Source organism: Onychomys torridus, chromosome 8 (assembly GCF_903995425.1).
Source record: "Onychomys torridus chromosome 8, mOncTor1.1, whole genome shotgun sequence".
Taxonomy (NCBI): Eukaryota; Metazoa; Chordata; class Mammalia; order Rodentia; family Cricetidae; genus Onychomys; species Onychomys torridus.
In genome coordinates this window covers 89,076,571-89,096,563 of record NC_050450.1, presented here as the reverse complement: position 1 = coordinate 89,096,563, position 19,993 = coordinate 89,076,571, and the positions used below count along the sequence as shown (strand labels likewise).

The 19,993-nt window shown below is 56.1% G+C and overlaps 3 protein-coding genes across 5 annotated transcripts; 2 read left to right on the top strand and 1 right to left on the bottom strand.

The window, feature by feature from the left end:
• The first annotated feature begins 754 nt into the window (after positions 1 to 754).
• On the top strand, positions 755 to 2,789 carry Ccr10 (C-C motif chemokine receptor 10). Its single transcript, XM_036198285.1, has one exon. The coding sequence runs from the start codon at positions 1,337 to 1,339 to the stop codon at positions 2,438 to 2,440; it is 1,104 nt and encodes a 367-aa protein (XP_036054178.1). The 5' UTR covers positions 755 to 1,336; the 3' UTR covers positions 2,441 to 2,789.
• A 1,891-nt stretch (positions 2,790 to 4,680) lies between these two features.
• Plekhh3 (pleckstrin homology, MyTH4 and FERM domain containing H3) lies at positions 4,681 to 13,745 on the top strand. Of its 3 annotated transcripts, none has more exons than XM_036196164.1 (13): positions 4,681 to 5,330; positions 7,320 to 7,375; positions 7,730 to 7,809; positions 7,908 to 8,099; positions 8,185 to 8,342; positions 8,451 to 8,571; positions 9,351 to 9,657; positions 10,243 to 10,450; positions 10,716 to 10,843; positions 11,111 to 11,243; positions 11,426 to 11,884; positions 12,204 to 12,395; positions 12,905 to 13,745. In XM_036196164.1, exons 1-13 carry the CDS (start codon positions 5,169 to 5,171, stop codon positions 13,079 to 13,081), a joined length of 2,373 nt encoding a protein of 790 aa, XP_036052057.1. In that variant the 5' UTR covers positions 4,681 to 5,168; the 3' UTR covers positions 13,082 to 13,745. The 3 variants fall into 3 exon arrangements, 2 of the variants coding, with proteins under 2 accessions (XP_036052057.1, XP_036052056.1); XR_004945646.1 differs by having other exon boundaries at positions 4,687 to 5,330; positions 10,716 to 10,852; positions 11,426 to 11,859; XM_036196163.1 differs by having other exon boundaries at positions 4,687 to 5,330; positions 10,716 to 10,852.
• A 437-nt stretch (positions 13,746 to 14,182) lies between these two features.
• On the bottom strand, positions 14,183 to 19,678 carry LOC118589156 (tubulin gamma-2 chain). Its single transcript, XM_036196166.1, has 11 exons — positions 19,400 to 19,678; positions 19,007 to 19,119; positions 18,620 to 18,787; positions 18,251 to 18,319; positions 17,796 to 17,875; positions 16,834 to 16,960; positions 15,829 to 15,915; positions 15,578 to 15,727; positions 15,006 to 15,158; positions 14,766 to 14,927; positions 14,183 to 14,565 (listed from the first exon to the last, which is right to left on the bottom strand). The coding sequence occupies exons 1-11, from the start codon at positions 19,446 to 19,448 to the stop codon at positions 14,368 to 14,370; spliced, it is 1,356 nt and encodes a 451-aa protein (XP_036052059.1). The 5' UTR covers positions 19,449 to 19,678; the 3' UTR covers positions 14,183 to 14,367.
• Positions 19,679 to 19,993: the final 315 nt, after the last annotated feature.

Below are 19,993 nucleotides of genomic sequence, written 5' to 3'. Positions count from 1 at the left end.
TCCTCTCTCTCCCTCTCTCTCCCTCTCTCTCTCCTCTCCTCCCTTTCTCCGCCCCCTTCCCCAGCCTCTCTCTCCTGGCACGCGCGCGTTTTCCCGGACCCCGCGCAAGCGCGTGCCTCAGCCCTATTGCGAAAGGGCGGGGTAGACAACCTGCCACCGGGAAATATCCCCCAAGTAACCCAAGGCTGACAAGGACTGGGGCTGCAGAATGGCAAAAAGAGAACTGCGTGTGTGTGTGGGGGGGGGGCTAGATGGACTCTAACATTTTGAAGGGAAGAGGAGAGCTTCGAAAAAGGACGCCTAGAGATGGAATGAAGGGCAAACAGAAAAAAAGGTTTTCTGAAGGTAGACAACGTTCCTGGCTCAGTGCTGGACACCTTCATAACTGTGAACTGGGCATTTTCATCCCACTCCACTTTGCACATGGAAAGCCCGAGGCTCAGAGAGGGAAAGAAATCTTATTCAAGATTGTACAACCATTCTTTATTCCCATTGGCAGGGATGAGATAGAAAGCAGGCAAGGTGGAATGGAAAAGTTAACCCGCAGACCCTATCTCCACCCTCCTTCTTGGCCTTTCTCCCCACCCCTTCCTTCCTGCCCCACTAGTTATTTAACTTTACCCCCTGTGGCTTTACCTGAAACACCCTTGTAGCCAGAGATGGGGACCGAGCCCACAAAGCAGGTGGGAGTTGGGGCAGGTGGGGGGGGGAGAGGGCTGCAGAGAGGGTGGGGAAGCGGGGAGGAACGGGTTTCCCCACCTAAAGTCAGGCCTCTGTCATCCTATGGCATATGCAGGAGCCTATAAAACTTCCTTACGACCCTCTGGGTATGAGTGTTTTCAGTATGCCCTTGATCGACCTGGCCGTAGGGTGGGAAGGAGAGAAGGGAAAGGAGACAGAAAGCCTTCAGCCTAAGCTTCAAGTCTAGGGTCCAAGGCTGAAGCAAAGCCTGCACCCGACCTTCCTTCCAGAAGAGGGCACTGCAAAGGGAACAGAGGCAGCCAAGATTTATTAATAATACAAATGCTCGGTCTAAGGCGAGCTAGATGTTTCCACTGTCTATTATCGTCCATTTTTTCAACGGTCCTCCCTGCAAACCTTGCCAGGTGGCCTCGATAGGATTCTAGGGTGGGCATAACACGTTAAATAACTGAGAAAGAGCAAGTGCTTGCTCGAGGTCACCCAGGAATCTGGAAGCAGAGCCAGTGCAAGGAAAGCAACTGCCTGCCCGGGGTACCCTAGAAATAATTTTTTAGGGGCGGGGGTAGGTGTTTATCTTCTCCCGGTGTTCGGGCTTCGAGTGAGGGACTCCTGCGTGAACGGGAGTGGTGTAGGAATGTCTTCCATGGTCCCTCCTCTCATTTTGGTGTCACAGGTCTCCTGGGAACCCTACTCTGGGTACGATGAAGAGGCTTACTCGGCTGGGCCGTTGCCGGAACTCTGTTACAAGGCGGATGTCCAGGCATTTAGTCGGGCCTTCCAACCCAGTGTCTCCCTGATGGTGGCTGTGCTGGGTCTGGCGGGCAATGGCCTAGTCTTGGCCACCCATCTGGCAGCCCGTCGAACTACCCGATCTCCCACCTCCGTCCACCTGCTCCAGTTGGCTCTGGCTGATCTCCTATTGGCCCTGACCTTGCCCTTTGCAGCAGCAGGGGCTCTTCAGGGCTGGAATCTAGGAAGTGCCACCTGCCGAGCCATCTCAGGTCTCTACTCGGCTTCCTTCCACGCCGGCTTCCTCTTCCTAGCCTGTATCAGCGCGGACCGCTATGTGGCCATCGCTCGAGCTCTCCCAGCCGGGCAGAGGCCCTCCGCACCTGGCCGTGCGCACTTGGTCTCTGTCTTCGTGTGGCTGTTATCGCTGCTCCTGGCCCTACCTGCGCTCCTTTTCAGCCGGGACGGGCCGCGGGAGGGCCAACGGCGCTGTCGCCTCATCTTCCCCGAAGGCCTCACGCAGACTGTGAAGGGGGCAAGTGCTGTGGCGCAGGTGGTCCTGGGCTTCGCGCTGCCTCTGGGCGTCATGGCAGCCTGTTATGCGCTCCTGGGCCGCACGCTTCTGGCCGCCAGGGGGCCCGAGCGGCGGCGCGCACTGCGCGTCGTGGTGGCCTTGGTGGCCGCCTTTGTGGTGTTGCAACTGCCCTACAGCCTCGCCCTGCTGCTGGATACAGCCGATCTACTGGCAGCCCGCGAGCGGAGCTGCTCCTCCAGCAAGCGCAAGGACCTAGCTCTGCTGGTCACCGGCGGCTTGGCGCTGGTCCGCTGCAGCCTCAATCCGGTGCTTTACGCTTTTTTGGGCCTGCGCTTCCGCCAGGACCTGCGGAGGCTGCTACAGGGTGGGGGATGCAGCCCAAAGCCCAACCCTCGAGGCCGCTGCCCCCGCCGACTCCGCCTTTCTTCCTGCTCCGCTCCCACTGAGACCCACAGTCTCTCTTGGGACAACTAGGGCTGCGATTCCAAGGACGGGGGAGGGCTAAGGAAACGATCCCAGGGAGGGTAGTGAGAAAGGGGAGTTAAGTGGGGGGACGCCGAGAAAGACTTCAGGACCTGAAGAGATTGCCTCTGAGCTTAATTAAATTGATACAATGCAAATGAGATGCAACCCAACTACTGTTACTATTTTTGAATCACCAACTTGGGGAACGAGTTGTAGCAAGGCCAAGACAGTGGGTTACACCCCCACCCCCACGCCCCGGCTTGCGCCTGAGTGGGAGGTGTTGGGGGAGGGGGTTGCTGAGTCGGCTAAAGCTTTTGAGTACTGACACTCCCTCTGCCTTCACTCAAGTCTCTGCCAACCGAGGTGAGGTGGGAAAGCTGCCAGGTGAGGAGGGGCGGGGTTCCTCCCGAGTCAGTGTGTGAGAAAGGGCTTTCTAACAACCCTAGCGCTATCCAGTAAATGGCTGCTTTAGCAAGGACCTAGTTCCCAAGCGTGTGAAATGTGCAGGGTGATGCTGTCCCAAACTGTGTGTGCGTGGGACCGGTCTGGAGGCAAGGATAGGAGGCAAGAGATTCTAGTTTGGGATGGGGTTTGGACCTCTTCTAAAAGTCCTGCAATGGGAAGAAAAACACTAATTAAAAAGTCGAGTCTGCTGGTGTGTTAGCAGATGCTTGTAGCCCCAGCTCTCCAGAGGCTGGGGGAGGGGTCAAGATCGATATCCTGCCTAAGAAGAAAAGGGAAAAAAAAAGTTGAGTTATAATTTTTCACCTAGGATTAAAAACAGGGGGAGGGGAGAGGGCTGCAATTTGCAAATTTCCAGAGAGGAGTTATTGGGTAAGTAGAGTGTTGGGGGGGGGGGGCGGTGTTGGTGCGGTTCATTTCCCCTGGAGACCAATTCAAAGGAAATGCGTGGAGCCTGCCAGAAAAGAGGGAGGTTAGACATCAGAAAGAACTCTCCTGCAGGCTAAGTGTCGAGGATCTTGAAGAGGAAAGGAGGTTATGGTTGCGAAGTCTCTAGCCATTTTCTTCCTGTGTGAAAAGTACCGTCAGGATGGCTTCTAAGGAGACGGTGCATTGATTTCTGGTCTTTGCTTTGCACAATCACAATTACCAGGACTGGCTCAAACGAGACAATTCTCCCAGTTTAGTATCCGGTCAGCAAAGCTATACCCACTGCTCCAGACTGGAGTCCAGGGGCAAAAAGGGCGTGGCGTGCAGGTCCCTAGAGAGGCGTTGGCTTCAAGTCCTCACTCGGTCCCGCCCAGCCCTAGCCAGCTTGGCTAGTCGACGATCCTAAAGCCTCAGGCGGTAGAGATGCAAAACTTTGGCCTCTTGGAGCCAGAAGCCAGGGAAGGCCAGGAAACTGCGCAGATCCTCAGAGGGGCGCACGCTACCCACCGGAGCCGTCCTGGAACCCTCCGCCAGTGACCGCGGGAATCGCCGCTGAGTCAGCAACGCGCGCGCGCCCGCTGTCGCCGGCTGTAGCACGGGCCCCGCCCTGGACTCCTAGCGCCCTCGTTAACCCCTTCTTGCTCAGAAGTGCAGCATGTTCGCCCTGGGAGGCCTCCGATCTATTTTCTGAGACTACAGAATTCCCTAGCATGCCTAGCCACTCTCCCCTGAACAAGTTAATACATTGTAAATTCGCTTTTATCTGAGGTCTTTGTCCAAGGCTTCCCGGAGTTCCTTTCTCAGCTTTTTCACTTCAAAAGTGGGTTGACTAAGATCTAAAACCGGACCCTTTTAACTCCCAAGGATGGAGAGCTGCTTTTGCAGCTAACTCCCCGGCGCAGGTGTGGGACGCCTCGCGGTTGTTAAGGCGCTCTATTTTTGCAGGGATTCCAAGATGTGACAAGTAATCTCAGGGCAGTGGCCCAGCTTCCTTCCAGTTTTATGCCCTTCCTTCTCCAAACCCTAAGAGGGTTTTTAATTCGCTGCTTGGTGAACCAAGAGTTAAAACAAGAGCAAGAAGGCGGGCCTACGTGACGCCACAGGCACCCCGAGTCCTACCTCAGCAGCTGGGGCGTGGCTAACGTCGCACGGCGCACTCCCTCCCCAATTTCCCCCGCCTCTCCCTACTGTCACTCAGCCAGAAGCACATGATGCAACCCGCCGCGGTTTCAAGCGTGGGATTGGTGGCACTGGCCGGCGCCAGGCACACCGATTGGGCAGAGGAGGCTGTGACGAAACGCAGACCCTGCCCTGTAAAGAAGGGAGGAGAGAAAGAAGAGGGAAGGCGGAGGGAAGGAGGGGGGGAGAGGGAGGCGGGGTCCGAGAGCTCAGCTCGCGCCCCCAGCGCGCCAGTCCCGGGGCTGCAGGGAGCGCAGCGCGCGCCGCCCGGGCCCCGGCCACCGGACGCCCTACCGGACACGACCCTCCCTGGAGCTTGGACAACCGCCTCCCACGGGCACTGCACGGGCACTGCCCCCCACAGGGCCGGACACTACAACGGACACTACTTCCCAGCTCCGGACATTGCTCCTTGCTCCCTTCCCCCGGCCCTTGACGCTTTCCCCTCCCTCTGCCGGGGCCCAGACATTGAGCCCCCAGCCGGCTCTGGCGATCGTCCTCTTGCACCCCAGCGCTGGACACGGCTTCCTCCCGGTCCCCTTCTCTCCTCTTCTCGCGCCTCATCTCTACCCGGTTCGGGTCCGAGCACCGAGCACCTCCAGTTTCTCCGATCCCCCGCTGCTCGGGCGACGCTGCCCGCGCCCCCATTCCCCGACTGCTCGCCCGGATGCCTCTCCCCGGGGGATTGTGGTGGCTCCTCTGCTGCCGTCGAGGCTTCACGCTTCTGCACCGGGACTACGGGGACGGCGAGCTTAGCGGGGACGGGGACGAGGACGAAGACGATGAGACCTTTGAGCTACGGACCCCAAGTCCAGCGGGCGGCCGGAGGGTAAGTTTGGAGGGATTTAGAACCGTGTTCAATTCTTCTCACCAAAACCGGTCGTCGCGCCTGATCCTGCTGCATACTCGGGCCAAACGCCGTCCTCTTTGGCCAACTGGAAATGTGGGGGAGATTGTTGTCTGGAAGCCAGCGCCCCGGGAGCTCCAGGGGCAAGCAGCCCTACACGGGATGTGCCTGTGGGGCCTCACGCCGCACACAGGGCGCTGTCCACCTGCTGGGGGCCCTGAGGCAGAGGAGGCGTCACGCGTGGCCCGACCTGGCCCTGCCTCTCCCTTCCCTGCCGGGCCCGCGTCCCATCCCGTCTCCTTCCGCCTCCGCCAGAGCCAAAGAATGTGGCGAGGCCGGCTGGGCGGCTCGAACGCCTGGGTTCGCTCTGCTCACAGTTCATGAGCGCTGGGGCCAGATGCGGGAGCTCTCACCGCCGGAACCTGGGCGAGGGGAAAAAGATATCCTAGGGTCGGGGTCTGCATCGAGGACCCCACAAAGAAAAAGCTGGGGACGATGGCCCTTTGAGGACTTCTCATTATCCTGCCACTTAGGACAGAAATCTCTGCCTTCTCTGGTGAGGCTCCTGCAAATCCCGAGGGAATGGTGAGGGTCTCTTGGCTGCTGGGTTTTTATCAAATCTCCCCTGGGAGGTACTGAGGCACCATGGGTGTGTAAGACCTCCATCCCTCAAGGAGTCCTCCCTCATGCCCTTACCCACCAGAGGCAACCAGACCTCTGTGTGCTGTGGCCTGGGTCAGGCTCCCATCCCCCTGCTCAGGGGTCCCCAGCAAGCCCCGTGCCTCCATTCCTGGGTGGGGCGGGCTGCACCGCAGCCAGCGCTAGGCGCCAGCACCTGGCGAGGCAGAGGGCAGATAAATATAGAGGGGAGGAGGAGGGAAGCTGGGGGAAGCAGGGGACTGCGATTAGGAGAGTTGGTCTAGGGGGAGACCAGTACCTGCCCTCTGGTGGTGTGGTGGATAGCCCCCGCCCCCGAATCTCCAGAAAAGAAATGGGTGGGCTCCCAGGGAAGAGTCAGGACCTAGGAGTCCTTCAGCTTCCAGCATGGGCAGGTTCTCTGTCAAACAGGCCACGGCCCCACCTCCACCCCCTCCTTGGAGCTTGGGGACAGGTGTCCCTGGTCCTCCTTTTCCCTCCCCCCCATCCTGGCTTAAGCAGTCTGGGCGCAATGGGACCATGGTACAGTTCCTGTCTAGCTTGCTTGGCTCTGAGTTGCTTTTAAGGCCCGCCTCAGACCCCAGGTTGCAAATGAAGTTCCTAGACAGGGGTTGAAAGTGGTTTGTGTATGAGGAGGGCAAAACTGCAAATCCCCCCTGGCCTGAGGAGTATGTGCTTAGCAGCCTTCTGCCCTCCTGAGCCAAGGGGCAGCTGTCACCTTCCTCAGGGTTGTCTGCAAAAGAACACACAAAGCTCTTGGGCAAAGTCCTATGCAAAAGGGTCCCGCTTCCCTTCATTAATCTCTGTACCCACACCTCGCCCAGTCTTGGGTCTTCCTCTTCCATTGGAGGTTCAAGAGCAAAGCAAGAAGGGAGAAGGAGAATGTTGAAGAGGCTCCCACGGGGAGAAGGGATTTCATCACTTTTCCAGTTTCAAAGATGGAGTTAGAAGGCCCAGGGATGGGAGGGGACTTGCGCAAGGTATAGCAGTTGTTTAGTGGTGCAGCCAGTATTGGAACCCAGGTCTTCTGACTCCCAGCCACCACCCCCCCAATCACTCATATGATTGCATTTTCGAAGGACAACGGAGATAAGCCTAGAGCTTCGGCTCTCAGCTCCCAGGCATTCTGCAATGGTCCACAGAGACCTGTAGAAAGGACGATCCCAGAGTAGCTCTGGCTCTTCCTGCCTACTCACGACCCCCGACTGGGGCACTCCTTCCTCAACCCTCCAATGAGAGCCGGCCTGGCCTCAAGCGAAAAGACTGTTGTTGCGGGGAAAGGATTCTTGAGTGTCTTCCTGCCTGTCTCCCTAGGGTTCCCTGGATGTTACGCTGACTCAGCCCACAAGGAGCGGGCCGGTCTCAGACAGGTGAGCTGCACTCCGAGTCCCTTAGTTCGGAGACCACAGCTGGTTCTCAGGACCCCCTTCCTCGCCATCTTCCCTCCCCGGGTTGTGCAATAAGGGAGAGGCTCTGTGTGGCCGGACGCTGTGGTTTGGCTGGGGTCCCGGGGGGCGGTCCGGCCGGGGGCGCGGGGAGGAAGGGGGGGTCCTAGTTATTTCTGGTGCAAGGTCAGAACGGCCCCGCGGTTCCCACAGCCTGGAGGATGGGTGCCCAGCTTGGGAGTTTGTACCCCTCGCAGTCTGGGGAGCCCCTAATAAGGAGCCCCGTGGAGGCAGAATGGAGGCCCCTCAGCCTTGCCCAACTTTCCATCTCTGGCCCAGGCTGCAGAGCTGGGAAGAGACCTGGAGCCTCATCCCAGACAAGGGACTGCCGGAGGACGATCCTGACGTCGTTGTAAAAGGTGGGAACCCCTGGACTCAATCTGGAGACCCTCAAACACAGCCCTCCAAGGAATGTCACGTGTCTTCTGGTTAATCTTTCTTCCCGGTCTCCTCCCAGGTTGGCTGTATAGGGAGCCCCGCGGGGGAGGGGCGCGGCCATGGCTGCTTCCGCGCCGAGCCTGGTTTGTGCTCACCAGAGAGTCCCTGGATCAGTTCAGCAGCAGCGGGAAAGGGGCAAAGCGCCTCGGAAGCCTGGTCCTCACGAGCCTGTGTTCGGTGACTGGGCCAGAGCGCAGGCCCAAGGAGACTGGTGAGACATCTCGAGAATCTCCCTACCTTCCTGGCAGGGGCCCCAACAATCCCTGATTGCCCTCTGTGGCCTCTCTTTCCACCAGGTCTGTGGTCAGTCACTGTGTCTGGCCGGAAACACAGCATCCGCCTCTGCTCTCCACGCCAGGCAGAGGCAGAGCGCTGGGGGGTTGCACTTCGTGAAGTGATTGCTTCCAAGGCCCCACTGGAGACCCCTACCCAACTACTGCTCAGGGACATACAGGTGAGAGAGCTCTCCAGTAAGAAGCAGGAGGGTTGTGGGCCTAATCCCTTTCTGGGCTCATGGAGAGCTCCCTTCCCCCATCAAGGTGACCCTCTTCCTGACCTCTAGGAGAGTTGTGGGGACCCAGAGGCAGTGGCCCTCATCTACCGGCGGAACCCTATTCTGAGGCACACCAGCAATGCCTTGTATGCCCCACTCCTGCCCCTGCCCTATGGAGTCAGCGCTCCAGGTGAGTGAGGGAACCCCAGGGCAAGTCTTCTTGACAGGATGGCGCGGACTTGCTGTCAGAACCTGAGTAGGCTAGCTGCCAGGGACGTAAGCAGCTTCCGGGTTCTATCGGCCTCCTGGCTTCTCATAGTCATGAGTGTATATGGGTGAACCTGGAAGCAGTCTAGGTTGGAGGGTAGCAAAAGGAGAACAGAATAAAAACTCCGCCTCCTTTGCCCACCTCTAAGGGTCTCATTCTGGCCTAATTCCTTCAGAAGCATTTGCACTTGCCTATCTTCATTATACTCTTAAGACAGGACATACCACCTTTACAGGGAGGGGGAACTCTCTCAGGGAAATTGTGCTGGCCTCATCCAGGTCTACTTCTCCCCACAAAGCGAGTACTGACTGACCCAAGTCCTATATATCTAGAGGCTTCCAGGATGCCAGGAGACGAACCCTGGTTTGTGTACCCAGAGAAACTTTTTTTTGAGGGGGGGGTGCCCACTGTGATGGGTAGCTAGTTAAAGAATGGGGGGAGGGGTTAAATTTATAGCATAGTCTTTCTCTTTTCCTTACTAGGAGAGGCTAAGCAGGCTAGAGGGGAGGAATTCATGGGAGGCAAAGGTTGAGAGTTTGGCTCTGTGGACCACTGCTTTTCCTCCACTGCTTTTTACCCTCCTCTCCATGCCACCCCGTGTCCTCATACTCCCTCTGACCCTCCTGTGGATCGTGCCTCCTCCCAGGGCGCAGCTCTGTGTCCCCTCTCCAAACCATCCCTCCGCCCCCACCCTCCCGCAGGTCCAGGCTACGCACCCTTGCGAGAGGAGGCGGTGCGGCTGTTCCTGGCACTGCAGGCCCTGGAGGGGGCGCGGCGCCCTGGGCCCCTGATGCAGGGCGTGCTCCAGACCTGCCGGGACCTGCCTGCACTCCAGGACGAACTTTTCCTGCAGCTGGCTAAGCAGACCTCAGGTCCTGCTGGTCCCCCTGGGCTCCCTGCGACTCAAGATCCTGCAACCCTGCGGTACTGGCAGCTCCTCACTTGTATGAGCTGCACCTTCCGGCCTGGAGGAGCTGTTCGAGGGCACCTCCTGGGGCATTTGGAGAGGTGAGAAGGGACAGGGCTGGGAGAGACTGACAAGAGAACGGAGAGCCTGGATCCAGAGAAGGGAATAGATCCAGAGCGGGTGTGTGTGTGTGTGTGTGTGTGTGTGTGTGTGTGTGTATTCAGTTCCTTTGTGGGAATTACAAGATCATATCCACTTGTGACCAGGTGAATTACAACAAGGCACTGCCTTTGAATAGAAGAAATAAAAAAAGGCAGGCTTTAAGGACTCATAGTAATGTGGTTGGATTTCAGATTTTAATCACGGGAAGATCAGGGAGCTGGAGGAAGTGGGCGGGGCAATTGTAGGAGAGCAGGCAGAAGACTTCGAAAATAATTCAGTTCCATGTAAAACACCCGGGAGACACATTTAGGTTGCGTTCAAAGAAACGTGAGTTATAGGGGAGGGCACTGACCAGATGTAATGATTTTTTTCCCCTCCCATGCGGGAATCATACCTAGACCCTCAAGCATGCTAAGCAGCCATTCGGCTATGCATTTTCACCCTTGGCCATGTAAAATAAATTACAATAAAAGAAAGGAAAAGAAGCCCTTGGAACACTGGTCCTTGGATTCCTTTTAATCCAGGACGGAGCAGGCACTCCCGGACTCAGAACTGGCGGAATATGCGCGCTTCATCCGGAAAGCTCTGGGCCGGACTCGGGGCCGAGAGCTGGTGCCTTCACTAGCGGAGATTTCCGCGCTGAGTAGACGGCAGGAGCTGTTGTGCACCGTGCACTGTCCTGGAGCTGGAGCATGTCCGGTGGCCATCGACTCCCACACTACAGCGGGAGAGGTGAGGCCAGAGAAAGACTCCCTCATGCTTCCGCAACCGGTCCTTCCAGCTCCTTCCCAGGGTCTCCAGCACGCTAAGCACCCTTGCCAGCTTCTCATGTTTGGCTCTGGCATTAAGTTTGCCCCAGTCTCAGATTTGTTGCTTTGGAAAGACGGCGAATGGTGGTGATAAAACTAAGAGACCCTCTCCAGTAGGATCAATTCTTCGCAGATTCTAAAAAAGACCCCCGAGTGATCTGATTTTCCTCTTCCCCCCTTCTTCCTAGTTGGCTCGAGAGTTGGTGGGGAGGCTGGGTTTGGCTCGGAGCCGGAACGCGTTCGCCTTGTATGAGCAGCGAGGGGCCCAGGAGCGTGCCCTGGCTGGGGGGACCCTCGTGGCCGACGTACTCACCAGGTTTGAGAAGTAAATGTCCAGCCCCAGCCCCGCGCTGTATTAGCCAATCTACTTAGCTTTTGTCTACCACTCAGCACCTTTGTCGAGGCGTGCCAGTAGTTCATTGATCTGCAGACAGGTTCCTACCCGCCAGTAGTGTGTAGTCTGATTTAAAAGGCTCGCCAGGGCTCCGCCCCAAACGTTTCTTGGTCCCGCCCCTTTCCCTATTAGCCTGAGCCTAAGGGGGCCCTGCTTCCCAGTCTTAATGCATGTTTTTCCTTTCTGCAGTTTGACCTCAGAGGAAGCTGGACTGGAGGACTCGCCCGATTCTGGGTGGAGACTGTGCCTTCGTCTTCACGGACCTCTGCACCCAGAAGGGCTATCGCCAGATGGTCACGAATTACCTTTCCTCTTTGAGCAGGTGAGATCTCTAGTTTTTACGACTCCAAACCGACCAAAGCCTGAACTCCTAGGACTCTGGACCATCTTCTACGTGTTGTGACAACTCCGCAGGAGACTTTTTCTGAACCCAGACCGTCTCAGATTCTATGCACGAAGGTGTCTATACGGCTGCAATACTGACACCGCATGCCTCCCTTGCAGGCTCATGCTCTGCTGCTGCGCGGCCGGCCGCCCCCGCCGGATGACACGCTGCGCGCCCTGGCGGCGCTGCGCCTGCAGAGTTTGTACCGGGACTTTTCCCCGCGGGGGCCCCTGCCACGTCTGGACCGCCTGCTGCCGCCCCCCACCCCGCCGCGCGAACAACCGCAGCGCCCTACCCCGAGGCCACAGCCCGCCGCCGCCCTGCTGGCCGGGGCGCTTTGGAGCCCAGGCCTGGCCAAGAGGCGGGCGGAGCGTGCCCGGCGTGGTTGTACCGGCTGCTCGACGGGAAGCACAGCCCAGGTGGGAGGAGGCGGCACCAGCACGACAACCGCGGTGTTGGGCGGCTGGAAGAGGCTACGGGGCATGGGCCAAGCTGAGGCTATGGCTGCCTACCTGGCTCTGGCGGCGCAGTGTCCGGGGTTCGGCGCTGCTCGGTATGACGTTCTGGAGCTGAGCACGGTGAGGGGGAGAAGGGAGAAGGGAGAAGGGGACTCTGGTGGTCCAAGCCCCAACACCTCTACCCCAGAGCCACAGGCCGTCCTTCCCCAGCCCAGGGTCATTTTATTCCCAACATGTAGAACAGCTAGCAGCGGCCCATCTCAAACCCCTGGACTCTGCAGCATTTGGGTTCGCACCTCCAGGTGCTTTTGGCCACGCCACACCTGTGCTATGAATCAAGGGTCAAGGAAGCTCCCAGATCACACAGCCTTTCCCCCCCGCTACCAGAAATAAAGCAGAAGCCCCGCCTTCGACCCTGACCCCGCCCATCTCTCTGCAGGAGCCTGGTGGAGGTGCTCCACAGAAGCTATGCCTGGGTCTGGGAGCAAAGGCCATGTCCCTCTGCAGGCCTGGTGAGACAGAACCCATCCACAGTGTCAGCTATGGTCATGTGGCCGCCTGCCAGCTAATAGGCCCCCACACCTTATCCCTGAGGGTGGGTGACAGCCAGCTCCTCCTGCAGAGTCCTCAGGTGAGAGAACACGGGCATATGTCCAGCTGTAGACTCTAGGGCTCCAGTCTTGGTCAAAAACAAGCTTACATTTGATGTGGGGGAGTCCAGTGATAAGCAAGGAATCAAAGACTAAGACAGAAATAAATACTACAAAGAGTTAATGAGACAGGAATTGACCAGAGAGGCCTGAAGCCCTGGGTAAGTGGGGAGGGATCCCCTGGAAGATAAGATAGCTTTAGGAAGATGTGGGGGAGAGATGGAGGTGTGTGTGTGTGGGGGGGGAACCACAACTGTCAGGGCTGAGAGAAGAGAGCTTAGTACTTAGTGTGCTGGGGGTCAGAAAGGAGAATGACAGACACCCAGGGAGTGTCGGGAGAGAGGTGAAGGGGAGAGAAGGTTGCCAGGATGGTGCATGCAGAGACCTAGCTGGTAGGAGAAGCTGGAGCCCTAGAGCTTAGGAAGAGGAAAGAAAACAAAGAAGAGAGCCCAGGGGCCCCCCTTGCATCCTGACTGCTGCCCTCTCTTAGGTGGAAGAGATCTTCCAGCTGGTGAATGCCTACTTGGCCCACCCCTCCCCTGAGAGGTCCTGCAGCAGCTCTGTACCGCCATGCCAAGACCTGCCAGACACTTCGCCTCCCAGCCAGCACCAAGGTCTGGAAGAGCCCCAGGGACAGTCTGGCTGCCTCGGGCAGCTGCAGGACTAGGTCTGCCAAGAGGTCACGACTTTCCTTTTGCCTACAGCCTGAGCTGGGAGTGCTCTGAGATTTGAGGAAACCATGGACCTCCACTTTTTTGGCCCTGCAGGGACAGGGCGCACCCACACTCCAGGGCTGCAATGGGTGTGGACAGTTTTCTAGTTTGTTTCTTAATTTATTTGTAGAAGAAAAAAAAATCCTATTTACACAAAGCCTTCCTGTGGGAGTGTTGTCGGTGGGACAAGCTGAGTTCCATGGCTCGCGCCCCGCCCCCGCCCAACTCCCCCCCACCCCCCCACCCTGTGAACACCCACACACTGGGCTTTTACCAGGCACTGAGGGGAGTCTGACGACCACAGAGCTCCACCCTCCTTGACCTTCTGGATTAGACCTCCTCTTGGCCAGTGTGCCATCATAGGATGGCGGGCGGAGCAGGCAAGAAGGCAATACTGGAAGCTGGCAATTACTCACCCTCTGCTCTCCATCCGAGTGGTGTAGGGGTAGCCTCCTGTCATCCCTGGGCTGGAGGGCAGTGAGTCATCAAGACTGGCACTACGCAGGTCCTACCTTGGTGTTCAGTGCCTGGGCCCTATTTGGGTACATGTTTGGTTTACCCCATGCTTTCAGAATGAAATGGAAAGGTGCCTAGAGCAGCATGCAGATATAAAAATGCCTCTGGCACAATGGGCACAGGCCTACCCTTGAATTCTTACCCTGTCGGGTTGGGTTCAGTAGTGTTGAGTTCCTGGAGACTCCAGTGGTCGTAAGTCCTAGCTCTTCTGACTTGCTCAGAACACAGTTCAGCCCCTTTGCCCCTAGACCCTCCATCTCCCTCTTAAGTCTAAGAGGCTAAGGCAACATCATGTAACTGGGAACAACAGCTTAGGCAGGGAGGACCCAACAGGTCATGATCTTTCGGTAATCCGGAGGGGAACTGACCCTAGTAGAACAGGCTGGTTTGAGGCAAGGAGGGCCAGTGGAAACCCACGCTGAGACCTGGGCTAAGGAGTAAGAAGTCACAGCAGGTGAAGGCCAGCCTTCTGTCTGTCATGTGCCTGGATATGGAAGGTACACTCACCCAGTCCCCATACTCACAGATCACAACTCTGCTATATTCATCATCATTTATTATTTTGCCAGAAATAAACAAGCATACCAAGAGCCAGGCATGAAAGAGATAGGAGCAGCTCCTTGGCTGGACATGAACCTAGAAATGAGAGATGAAGTAGGGTCACAGGGTCCAGCCATGGTTAAGGGCTGCACTTGTCCATGTCCAGGACCAGCAGAGAATGTAATCACTGCTCTTGGGTGCCCCAGGAGATATAATCTGGCCGTGTAGCAGCATGGTACTCATCAATGAGCTCCTGCACCACCTCCCTGGACCTGTCCATCTCCTCAAAGTTGTCCTTGAAGATGTCCTCCTTGCGGAACTGCTCAAGGAAGGCTCCCCGCTTCCATAGTTTGTCATACTGCTGGCAGGAACTTTCGAAAAGCTGGAGAGAAGGGGAGCTTCAGAATGGCATCCAGTGCAGGACACAGTACTGGGGACAGACTGGGAGAGCTGGTGACAGCAGACAAAGGGACAGAGTGGCCAGGAGCTGGGGGTGTGGCTCAGAGGCGGCAGCATCACCTACCATTCCCAAAGCCCCAGATTTGATTCTTGGTAACACAGACAACAGGAGACTGCACTCACCGAGGAGATACTGGTGTGGTTGGCCATCATGAGCCCGCTGACCCGGTGGGCTGAGGGAAGGTAGGGAGACTTCCTCGACAGGGCCACCTGGATGCTGGCTGGACCCCAGGGGATGAAGTTGGCCAACTTCCTTTCCCGGATCCTCTGCAGGCTCTTGTGGACCTAGGGTGGGCAGACAGGTGGTGGCTGCTTCTCCTCCACCCTGTGGGCCAGAGGGTAGGGTGATGGGGCCTCCCTTACCTGGGTGGGGTCCACCTCTCCCTGGATGATGTTGAGGATGGCTATGTAGCAGTGGTTGGTCTGACGATCCCGGCCTGTGGACACCATCACATTCTTAGGCTGTAGCAGTCGCCTCATGACATCCAGGACCGTTGTCTTCCTCACACTGGCCACCTGAGGGAAGGGGGTTCACAGGGATCATGTTAGCAGTCAGGGAGCAACCCAGAGATTCGTGCATGGACACAGGAGAGGAGTCAACTGGGTCCCCATCAGCTTGGAGGTGGCATGGTCTCTGGGAAATGTCTTTTGATCAGGTCTGTGCCAAGTCTCTGCCATGGGTCAGGATCTAGGCTCTCAGCTCAGCAAACCCATGCCCCAGTGCACGGGCAGAAGCAGCAGATCCAATGAGCACGGCTCCTGCAGGAGCCAAAGGCTGTGAGCAGTGGAGGCAGGGCAGCAAGCAAGGGGCACAGTGTCAGTCCCTGAGAACAGAACCTGGGGAGGTGGTGTGGAGAAGAGCTGCAAAGGGCAGCTCATGGTAGAGCAGGGAAAGCAGAGAGGCCACGGGCCTGGGACACTGTGGGAGCTCTTACTGACTGGTCCGTGGTGAGAGGTGTATAGCCAGTCATGAGGAAGTGGAGCCTGGGGGTGGGAATGAGGGAGGCGATGAGGCCGATGAGGTCATTGTTCATGTAGCCAGGGTAGCGCAGGGTGGTGGTGCTGGCCGACATGATGGTGGACACCTGGGAACAGGAGATACTGTATTATGGGGCTGATGGAGGTAGACCATCTCTCCTCTGACGACCCTCTAGTAGAAGGCTTCCATCCCAGCAGGGGGACTCACCAGCTGGTTGATCTGGGAGAAGGATGGGTTCTGGATGTGCAGGCGGTCTGTGGCGATCCGGTTCAAGGCTGTGTTGTCCAGCACCACCTGGCAGGACAGAAGGAATGAGTAACACCTTTTGAGGCAAAAGGGGACACTGAAGTAAGATACATAGAGCTTAATTTCTGCAAACCCCCAAACCAGGAAGTGGGTTTGCTACCTTCCAAGAAAAATCCTGTCTCTGGGGCAGGATGATACAGGACAGTAAATAAACATGTTTCCCATGTGCTTTGGTTCTGGAAAGACTACAGAGAACAGACATGGGCTTTGCCACCATCGGGCCTATAGTTGAGTGAAAAAGCAAATATTAAAATGAGGCTGGAGGTTGAGCTTGTGTTCAGTCTCTTACCAATACATACAGCAGGCACTGTAGCACACACTCATAATTCCAGCTGTTCGGGAAGCTGAGGCAGGAGGGATCACAAGTTTGAGGCCAGCTAGGGCCATTTAGCAAGTTCCTGCTTCATTCCTTTCCTATTTCAGTCTTGAGACTAGGTCTGACCCTGTAGTTCTGACTGTCTTGGAACTTAACTATGTAGCCCAGGCTATCCTAGAACTAATGGTGACCCTCCTGCATTAGCCCTCTGAAAATTATAGGCATAAATCACCACACCCAGCTAAACCCTGTTTCGGAATAATTAAAAGTTTAGTTAGCAATATACACGAAGGGCTCTGACCTTGCCTGAATAGTGGGGATAAGGTTTTGCTACAAACATGCCCCTTGAGGTCAAGCACAAGGAGACATTGGCTAGGCAAAATGGAGTGTATATCGGGATAGGGGGATACTCCTTGTTGAGAGTCATAATGCCCCGAAGGCCAGGAAGCAGCTGGGAAGTTGGGATCTTAGTTCATAATTTGGCCTACATGGCATGGTTTTGTTGGATGTTCTTTGTGGGGCAGGGCTAGAAAATGGCAAGGGTTGTCCTTCAAAGGCAAGCCAAGCTCTGGCTGTCTTCCTTCACTCACCACACAGTCTGCATTCTGGGTCAGCCTCTTTAGCGTGAGGAGGGAGTTGTAGGGCTGGACCACCACGTCGCTCATCTCATCCTGGTTGGGAAACACGGAGTATGTCTGCACTAGTTTCTTGGGGTACCTAAAGGCAAAGAAGAGGGAAAAGAGAGGGTGTCCCCATGAACTGAAAGGACCTCCCTGCCTCATCTCCTTTCTAAGTGCCACTAACGGAGCATGAGCAGAATTCAGTGTTCAGCCACCAAAGGATAAGCCACAATTCTGTAGGTCCCATCTCACTACTCAGTTATTGCTTCCAAGGTTTTACCTGGATGGTTCTGTCCTTGTGACTGGAGAGGGAAGAGTAGGAAAAAAAGACCTCCAGCTCAAGGAGAAAAAGTAACAAAATGGAAAGAGGTTGCCTAGGAATTCTGCTTTAGTTCCTTCTGATACTGTAACAAACACCTCAGCAAAAAGCTGCTTGGAAAAGAAAGGGCTCATTCGGCTTTTAGTTCCAGGTTACAACCCATTGTGTTAGGAGTTCAGGCAGGATGTCCACAGTAAAGAACAGAGAGAATAGATGCATAGATCCTTGCTTCTGGCTGGCAGCTAGCTTTTCTCCCTAGGCTAGGTTTTCCTGTACCAATTAACAAGACAGTCCCTTCCAGACATGTTAACAGGCCAGCTTGATCTAGATCCTTCCTCATCAAAACTCTCTTCTTATTGGCAAGGTGACTTCCACCTGGTAAGGTGACTCAGTGGGTAGGGTAAAGGTGCCTGCCACCACTCTTAATGACCCGAGTTCAGTTCCTGGGACCCATATGGTGAAAGGAGAGAAGCTAACTCCCACACACTGACCTCTGCACATATGCAGGGACACATATGCCTCCTCACAAGCAAACAAATGAAAACGTAATTAAAATATTAACCAGCACACTGGGGAGTCAGGGCTAATGACCTCTTCTCAGACACAGGCTTACCTGTCATTCAGTCTTTCTAAGAGGTAGGAGCCCAGACCAGAACCTGTCCCTCCAGCAATGGAATGGCACAGCACAAAGCCCTGAATGGGAAGACAGAGGCAGTGTCCAGGGATCTCAGACATATCACCCTTGCTTCTCAGGCTCCTTGGGAAGGTTCAGAGACCAAGTGGTAGATGAGTAACCCATGCCTAAGAAGCTGATAGCACTGAGATTGAACACAGCAATTTTTTTTTTTTTTTAAACCGGAGCTGAGGACCGAACCCAGGCCCTTGCGCTTCTAGGCAAGCTCTCTACCACTGAGTTAAATCCCCAACCCCACAGCAATGTTTTAATAGCCCTCATGCTCCCTGTATCATGTCCCCAAATGGACGCTGAATTGAATGTTTCCATCACATCATGTGTTGGGACCATCCCTGATCTTTCTTCCAGCATGCTTTACCATAGAAGAACCTCACCTCCAGACTGTCACTTCCATCCGCCTCTCGGTCTATGATGTCAAAGATGTCCTCGTGAATTTTCTCACCCTGTATATAGACATGGGAAGGGAAAGTCAGGCCAAAGGTTCTCTGCACCAAGAACTCCACCCTTTGTCTCTGCTGCCATCCTGAAGCCAAACTTCCCAGTCAGAATCTTTCTCAACCTAGAATTGCTACTTTGTGAACGATTTACATAAAATTTGTATTGCTTCCTTCCCAGTGGTCCCTCTTCTCAGCATACCCATTTGTCTCCTATTTATTGCCAGTCTAGTCTGGACAGATTTCCAGATTTACTTGGGCGTTGCCTTGCCCCAGACTAGGATTACCAAGGAACTCTGGGACTGACACCTGAGAGAATCCTCTGCCCCAGTTGTTGCCTGCTCCTCCTCCATGCTCAGACAGGTAGATGTTCTCTGGGTTGTAGAGCTTGGCATAGGAGGAGTTGAGGATGGAATGGATCACCCGGGGCTCCAGGTCCAGCAGCACAGCCCGGGGGATGTAATGCTCATCATCTGCCTGTCAAAGGGAAGACAGGATGGGCCCAGTGAACCTGGATGGGTCAAGTCCTGAATCCTCCCAACTCTGGCTCCTGCAGGCCCTCCCTCCCTCCCTCCTTCCCTCCTTAAGACAGCCATTGTGTTCCCATCTGCCCAGTGAGTTTCCCAGCACCGGGTCACGCTGCCGGTCCCTTCAGGTCCTAGGGTCCTGGTCAAGTCACTGGGGGGAGGGGGGCACCTGGTAGAAAAAGACGTCCTTGCGGTCAGTGCCTTCAGTGGCGAACTCCTCTACGATGCCCTCGGGACTGATGCCATGCTCAGCACACAGCTGTTTCCAGAACTCGAACCCAACTGGGGGAGGGAGAAGAGGCCCAAGTCTGCTAGAGCCTTAAGGCCAGAAAACCCCAACTCAGAGGCTATTACATTCAAGAAGGTGACCCAAGATGCCTGGAAGTTGTCAACAGCCCAGGACTGAGGAGGCAGCTCTTGCCTGGATCATCATGCGCAATAGGGTAAGAAAGGTGGTTTATGGGAAGGACAAAAGGGGTCGGTGGGTGCCAGGCACTTGAATGCGGCCCAAGGCCAGAACCAGAGACTTGGGGGGGGGGGGGGGCGGCGGTAGCTTGCTCACTCTGGTTGCCGCACTGGCCCAGCTGCAGGGTGATGATCTCCCGGGGCATCGCGGTCAGACGTGAGCTCGTCCGCCCCCCTGGGGGGAGTCCCGGCTGGGAGGAACGCCTAGCAGCCGGGGGAGCTCAGGACATGGGGAGCACGCTGTCTGCCGGTGTTTTGACGCGGACGCTGGGTCTGCGCGTGTGCAGTGTGGGCCTCTCCGCAGCCGGCGGGCGGCAGAGCCCATCCTGGGCATCATTTTCTCTCCTCGCAGTCCCAGCTGGAATTCAGCACAGGCGCAGTGAGGCCACGCCCCCGCATGTCAGTATGTGCGCGTGCGCAGCCAGACATTTAGAGAGCCGAGGCTACCCACTTGGCCGTGGGGGAGGGGAGGAAGAAACAGCCAGGTGGATGCACCAAGTGTGGGAGTCACCTACCTACACTTGGGTGTCCCAGATCGAGGGGCTAGATTTAAGCCAACTTTTTTCTTTTTCTTTTTCTTTTTTTTAAGATTTATTTATTTATTATGTACACAGAAGAGGGCGTCAGAACTCATTACAGATGGTTGTGAGCCACCATGTGGTTGCTGGGAATTAAACTCAGGACCTCTGGA